Here is a 7,985-nt window from a genome sequence, read left to right as displayed (position 1 = left end):
CATACTTCAGTGACAAAAATAGATATTACCTCAGAGTAAAAGGCCACAAAAATGTTTTCCAATCAAACAGACCCAAGAAACCAGCTGGAGTAGCCATTCTAATATCCAATAAAATAGACTTTCAAACAAAATTAATCAAAAGAGATGGTGAAAGATACTTCATACTCATTAAAGAAAAAACTCACCAAAATGATACATCAACTCTGATTATCTATGCCACAAATTAAAGGGCACCTGTATTCACTAAAGCTTAAATTACACATTGACCCCTGTGCATTAATAGTAGAAACTTTAGCACTCTACTCTTACCAATGGGCAGGTCACTGAGACAGAAACTAAACAGAAATAATGAAACTAGCATGTTATGAATCAAATGGATCTAACAGATACATCTACAGATCATTTCATCCAAACACAGAAGAATATACCTTTTCCAAAGTTGCCCTTATACTGGGTCAAAAAACAAGACTCAGCAGAGATACAATAACACTAACATAAACCCTTATATATCTATCAGACCACCACAGATTACAGCTGGACTTTGACAACATAAACAACAACAACAACAACAACAACAACAACAACAACAACAAAACCCTACAAATTCATGGAAACTGTATAACCCACTACTTGATGATCACCAAGTCAAGGAAGAAATTATGAAAGGATTAAAGACTTTCTAAAATTCAATGAAAATGAAGGTACAACATACTCAAACCTAATGGGATTCAATTAAAGCAGTGTTAAGAGGAACATTCCTAGCACTAAGGACTTTCAAAAATAAATCCAGGCGATCTCATACAATAATTTAACATCATACCTGAAAGCTCTAGAACAAAAAGAAGCAAACACACCTAAGAGGAGTAGAAGGCTGGAGATAAACCCAGGGCTGAAATCAGTAACTTAGAAACAAAGAGAACAATAAAAAAGTCAATGGAACCAAGAGAAAATCAACCAGGTAGACAAAGCCTTATCTAAGATAACTAAAAGACACAGAATATCCAAATTAACAAAATCAGAAAGTAAAGGGCAATGTAAAACAGATACTGAGAAAATCAAAAGAATCACTAGATCATACTTCAAAACTCTATATGCCACAAAAATTGAAAAACTAAATTAAATGGATGATATTTTTGATAGATTCCACTTACCAAAGTTAAATCAAAATCAGGCAAACCACTTAAATAGAAGTATAAACCTAGGAATATAGAAACAGTCATTAAAAGTCTCCCCCAACCAAAAAGATAAAAGAAATGCAAAGAAAAGAAAAATGAAAAGCCCAAGGCCAGATGGTTTCAGCACTGAATCCTACTAGACTTGGAATGAAAAGCCAGTACCAATACTCCTCAAACCCTACACAAAATAGAAACAGAGGAAATATTGCCAAACTTATTATATGAGGCTATAATCATCCTAATAACTAAACCACATAAAAACTCAACAAAGAAAGAGAATTTCAGCATACTTTTCCTTATGAACATTGATGCAAAAATACTGAATAAAATACTCATAAACCTAATCAAAGAACACATCAAAACAGGATCCACCATGATCAAGTTGGCTTCATCCCTGGGATGTAGGGATAGTCCTATATACAAAAACACATCAACATAATCCACCATATAAATAAACTGAAAGTTAAAAAAAAATAACATGATTATCTCATTAGATACTGAAAAAGCCTTTTTCAAAATCTAACACCTGTTTATGTAAAAAACACTAGACATATCAGGAATATATGGCATAAACATAATCAAAGCAATATACAGGAGACCAATAGACATCATCAATAAGACAAAAGAGAATGCTACAAAATTGGGAAAGATCTTTACCAATTCTCATAGAACTAATATCCAAAATATATAAACAATGCAATTCATTAGATACCAAAAAACCAAATAATGTAATTTTAAAATGGGGTATACAGCTAAACAGTGAATTCTCAACAGAGGAATCACTCATGGCCAAGAAATACTTAATGAAATATTTAATATCCTTATTTGTCAGAGAAATGCAAATCAAAATGACTGTCAGAATGGCTAACATAAGAAACTCAAGATACTGCAAAACTGGTGAGAATGAGGAACAAGATGAACACTCTTCCACTGCTGGTGGGAGTGCAAACTTGTACAACCACTGGGAATCAACTTGGCAATTTCTCAAAAATTGGGAATAGTTTTCCTCCAAGAACCACCTGTACTGTTCCTGAGTATATACCCAAAAGATGCTTCACCATACCACAAAGACACATGTAGAACTATGTTCATAGCAGCTTTACTCATAATATCCAGAAAGTAGAAGCACCCAAGATGTCCCTCAACTGAAGAATGGATAAAGAAAATGTACTATATTTACAGAATGGTGTACTACTCAGAAATTGAAAACAAAGACATTGTGAAATTTGCAAGCAAATGGAAGGGACGAGAAAATATCATCCTCAGCAAGGTAACCCAGACCCAGAAATGTACACATCGTATGTACTCACTTAGATGTGGATATCAGCCTTAAAATGCATGATAATCATGCTATAATCCACAGACCCAAAGAAGCTAAGTAACAAGAAGGGTCCAAGGGCAGAGGCTTGATTCTCACTTAGAAGGGGAGATAAAATAGATATTGAAGGTGGATGGAGAGAGACAACTAGGTGGTAGGGGAGTGGGGAGAGAGAGAGAGAGAGAGAGAGAGAGAGAGAGAGAGAGAGAGAGAGAGAGAGAGAGAGAGAGAGAGAGAGAGAGAGAAAGAAGAAGAAGAAGAAGAAGAAGAAGAAGAAGAAGAAGAAGAAGAAGAAGAAGAAGAAGAAGAAGAAGAAGAAGAAGAAGAAGAAGAAGAAGAATTAGAAGAGGAGCAGGAGGAGGAGAGGGAAAGAGGGAGAGAGAGGGAGAGGGGAGAGGGGAGAGGGGAGAGGGGAGAGGGGAGAGGGGAGAGGGGAGAGGGAGAGGGAGAGGGAGGAGAGGGAGAGGGAGAGGGAGAGGGAAAACTGAAAATGGTGGTGTTTGGAGGCAGCTCTGGTAGGAGCCAGAAGCTCAAGACAAGGGAAACTACAAGTAGTCTATGAGAGTGACTCCAGCTAAGACTCCTAACAACAGTGGGTATAGACCTGAAATGGCCTCCTCCTGTAACCAAGAAAGACTTTCAATGGAGGATGATAACACCGACCCACCCACACAATGTTGGACCCATACTCTGTCCTGCTTACAGACATTCAGGGATAAAGATGGAGCAGAAATTGAGTGAATGGTCAACCAATGACTGTTCCAACTTGAGACCCATTCTATGAGAGAATCTAACCCTTGGCTCTATTAATGATATTATGCTCTACTTGTAGACAGGAGCCTAAGATAAACTGTCCTCTGAGAAGCTTCACCCAGCAGCCTATGGAAACAGATGTACACACCCACAGCCAAACACTGGCAGCAGAGCGAATCTTGGGAAGAGTGGGAGGATGGACTGAAAGAGCCAGAGAGGTTAAGGGCATCACAAGAAATAACACAGAAATAACTAACCTGGGTCCATAGGGGCTCACACATTTGAACAACCAAACAAAAAGCATGCACAAAAGAGACCTAGTCCCCCTACACAAATGTAACACATGTGCAGTTTGGTCTTTATGTGGGTCTCCTAACAAGGGAAGCAGGGGCTGTCACTGAATCTGCTGCGCGTCTTTGGGTCCCTTTCTCCTAACTGGGCTGCCTTGTTTATGCTCAATAGGAAAAGATTCACCTAGTCCTTCTGCAATTTGACAGGCCAAGGTGGGTTTGATATCCATGGGAGGTCACCGCTTTTCTGAGGAGAAAGGGGATGAGGAGAGAAGGAAGGACTAGGAGGAGAGGAGGGAGGGAGGGGAAGCTGAGATCTGCAAGTCAATAAATACATGAAAAAAAAGGTTTCAATGTAGCCCTGTAACACAGTTCATGTACTTTAACTTCATATGCTACTCTTTGCTTATATTTGTAATTACTTTTTCCTCTAATATATATTATAGGACACATTTATTTTCATTAAAAATCCAGTTTTCAATAGGTTTACTTGTTTTGCTCCCCTCCCCCCTTTTAAGGCCTTATCATGATGGGTAAGCTTCACAGGCTGTTAACAGAAATTCATACTCATCTTCCTCGTGTTTTGTTTCTTAATTCTCCTCCTTTCCATTACAACAACACTTCTGGTTGCTTCCAGGTGTGAATAAACATAGACGTGGATAAACACCACTGATGCATGACCTTTGCCCAGATGTGATGGTAGGCAGATGACACTGCATTGAGCAAATGAAGAAACTGCTGCTTGGATCAGCCATCACTTAGGGGGAAGATCATTTCTTTCTCCTTGTTATTTAGCCAGGCATTTACTGTGGGGATTTTGAAAGACCTAGTATTAGAGCTTGTCAGAAAGTGGATGGTCACACACATACACACACACACACATACATACACACATCTAGAAAGCAAATAGTTTGAAGTCAAAGGGCAGAACTCAGTGCGTTTATCCCATGCATATTGTTAATTTAAGATGTGTTTTCCATTTCCAAAGGTCAGGAAATATCAGTTTGATAGCTCATTCTTGTTATACCTAATATTTTCTTTACTCTACATAGAAACACATCTAAGAGCCCAACAGGGGCGAAGGAAAACCATGTAAATTGCCTGATCTTTGTTTAGTGTGAAAGTTAAACTTAGCAGCTCTGCTCATCCAACTTCATAGGGAAATTAAAGTGCACAGAAGCTTTGCATTGCTCAATGGCTCCCAGAGCCTTATTATTTGAGAGCTGTAGAGATGCATAAGAGGGCTGAGGTTTTGCATTTGAACTCAGTGGCAGTTTGTTAAGATGACATCAGCATGGTGGAAGTCTTCACACCACAGACAATCGCAGACACTTCACATCAAGTTTTGTTTTCATTTTTGACGTCTTGAGGACACAATTACTAAGTTTGCCAGAACACCATTAGTAACCATCATCAATAGTCTTACTGAACATTTTAAGTCACAATAAACACTCCTGGTTGATGATTCTGTTTGAATAGCAACAGTATAGCATATCATAATGGTCACGGCTATTTCCCCTCAAATGATATTATTTCATTCTGATTTATTTTATCTCATTCCTTTCTGTACTAATTTATATTTGGAAAGTATTTCTAAGTTATCTCATAAAAAAATCTAAGTCACTTTAAAGTCCCAGTTTACTAATAATCTATTGTATAACTACAAAAACACTTGTTAGCCAGGTCTCTTCAGGTCCCAAATTTTTCATTAGTTTCTAGATTGTAGATTTTACAAGGGACATGTCAGCCGTTTTCCATAAGTGGTGTAAATCACCTTTCTACATATATAGATTGAAAATTCTGAGTCAGGTATCTATAATTTTGTATTTGTATTTTGTATTTGATACACTCTTTTGTATTTGATACACTCTCTTGGGATGCTATTTCTAATATAAACATTAAGATTAAAAATATATGAAGCCATATTTAAATCTCAGCAAATAATTATGAACTTTCGCTTCAACACTATATTGAGAAGCTTCCAGACAACCCCATAATTAAAGAAGACTCTGTAACTTCATGCATCCAGTTGAGTGTTTGACAGTGTCTGCCCCCAATCTCATTAGGCCATTTCTATTGTAACATCATCCTGTGGGTTTCTCAATTTGTTGATCTAAAACAGCTGCACACAGATATGATCCAATCTTATATAAACTATGTATTTCCCAACATACATATATTTATAGTGGTTTATGTTAGGCCCAGATATTAACAATAATTAAAATCATACTGTAATGAAACTTACGTGAATATTCTCTTTGGATATATTTTTTTCCAAGAAAATGTATTTTATTTTTTTTAAAAGAGAAATCATACAGTCAATGATTATACAGCCATTTCTCCGCACTCTTACTATCCACTTAAGAAACTGCAATATACCATGGTGAGAGCAATGCCTAAACCAGAGCACCGGACATTAACTAAGGTGCAAAGAAAACTTGATAGTGGCGTTTTATTGAATACAAAGCAAGATTCAGTATCTGCCTTTGTTGCACACTCCTGAAGCAGGGGCCCGAGGAAGGGAAGGGAACAGGGTTTTCCTTGTCTGGGAAGGTGAGAGCGCCTTCATCTTTTCACACCAAGGGGAGGGGACATTAGCCCATGTTCTGTCGATTGCCATATCCCCTAGGATGAGTGTCCTTCCAGTCATCCCACTCCTGCATCCTGTGGAGGGCATTCTCATCTTCATCTTCCTTTGGCTCCAGGTCCGGCTCTTCCTGCTCAGATACAGTGAAAGTCTCCGGTGGCGGTGCCTGCTTTTCTGCTTCCGGAAGAGATGGTGTGACCTCATTTTTCTGGCGCTGCTCGTACCAGTCATTCACGGTCATAGTTGCCAGACTTGGGTACCCAGCTCCAAACACTTGTGCTTGGGCAACACTTCGAGTGAGGACGAAGGGTTTTAGTGGAGGCCTCTCCTGAGGAGATGAGCGAGATGCCGATGTCTCACCTAAGGCGTCTCTTTCCCTCAGGATCTCTATCTCCTGTTCGATGCTCTCGATCTCATCCAGGCTGATGCTAATCCACCTACGAAGCTGAAGGAGGTAATACTCCCTGACACGCTCATCGTCAGCCTGGCCGCTCTCCACGGCCGATTTCAGAGAAGACAGCCTCTGCTCCACCGCCTTCTTCTGCTTGTACCTCTGGATTTTGGTCTGCCTCTGGGATGCCATGGCAACCAGGTTTTGCTCCTGGGTGTCAGAGGTGGCAGCAGGGTTGCCTTCCGGTGAGCTGCTCTGGGCCCAGGGCAGCTGAAAGTCGGCCACATGGTAGCTGTGGGTCTGGGTTAGGAAGTTCATGAAGTGTTCTCGAGCATCCTGCAGGAGGTCTAGGCGTTTGCTGCTGCCCACCAGCTTCAGCGTCAGCGCTCCCTTCAGGGCCGGGAGCATCAGGTACTTTAGGTCAGCGGAAGCAATCTCTTCCCAATCTTCATTCCTGCTGAACAAATCGAGCTGCGATAACATGTCCGAGGCCTTCTCCAGGAGCTTCAAGGCCTCCCTCACCTTTTCCTGGATTGGCTTGGAGCCTGTGGGTTGGGTCGCAGCTTCCACCTCCTCCAGAAGTTCTATGCCAGTTTCCAACAGCTCCCGGAGCTTCGGCTTCTGCATCTCCCCGGTAAACGACGCCATCTTGCCAGAGAGAGGAACCCGGAAGTCTTAGGCTTATAGAGACCCGGTCTCGCTCTGCAGCGCAGGCAAGCTTGGAACTTTCTATGCAGCCAGGGCTGGCCTGGGGCTGGCAATCCTCCTGCCCCGGCCTCTGGAGGGCTGAGATTGCAGGTGGTGTCACTATGTCCGGCTTCTTCTCTGTATCTTATTGTACTATAGTCCTTCCCCCTTGTGGTGGTGTGGTGTGACACTCTGCCTAAGGGATAAGATGAAATGAGAAAGAAGATGTAGGCATGGTAACCATTGCTAGGCTACCAGAGCCACTTGAACACAAGCACTCTGATTAAAGCTCTCAGCTGATCTACTACCTGGCGTGGCTATGAGCGGCTGATGCACCAGGAGACAGTGCAGCATGAATGCATTTGGTAATGAGTGAATTCTGTCTATGACAGGATGGGACAGAATGGCAAAAGACTTCACGATGCTTCTCAGTTTGGTATGCAGTTTGAAGCATGGACTCTTTATGGAATTCGTCATTTGATTTTTTTTTTTTTTGGAGGGGGGAGTAGGGGTCTATCACTGATGGTAACTGAAACCACAGGGTGCATGTGTGAGGTTATTATAGGTCTAATATAATGTTAAAATTTAATAATAGACATGTGATATCTCTAAAATGTACCAGCACATCTTTCTATAAATCTCTTACCATTTGAAATTTTTTTAAAAATTATTATTATTATTATTATTATTATTATTATTATTATTATTTAATCTTTTCTTACAGTCCAGAAGTTATTCCTGTCCTGGTCTGCCCACCAACTGTTCCTTATCCCATTCCTCCTAA

General features: G+C 40.4%; 1 protein-coding gene across 1 annotated transcript; it reads right to left on the bottom strand.

Annotated features, from left to right (window-relative positions):
• Positions 1-5,952: 5,952 nt before the first annotated feature.
• LOC110296794 (immunoglobulin-binding protein 1b) lies at positions 5,953-7,294 on the bottom strand. The gene has a single exon (XM_021165565.3). The coding sequence runs from the start codon at positions 7,160-7,162 to the stop codon at positions 6,131-6,133; it is 1,032 nt and encodes a 343-aa protein (XP_021021224.1). The 5' UTR covers positions 7,163-7,294; the 3' UTR covers positions 5,953-6,130.
• Positions 7,295-7,985: the final 691 nt, after the last annotated feature.

Source organism: Mus caroli, unplaced genomic scaffold (genome assembly GCF_978045245.1).
Source record: "Mus caroli unplaced genomic scaffold, Mus_caroli_1 scaffold_7, whole genome shotgun sequence".
Lineage (NCBI taxonomy): Eukaryota > Metazoa > Chordata > Mammalia > Rodentia > Muridae > Mus > Mus caroli.
The sequence above is the reverse complement of the archived record's forward strand: the minus strand, read 5'-3'. Positions and strand labels throughout refer to the sequence as shown.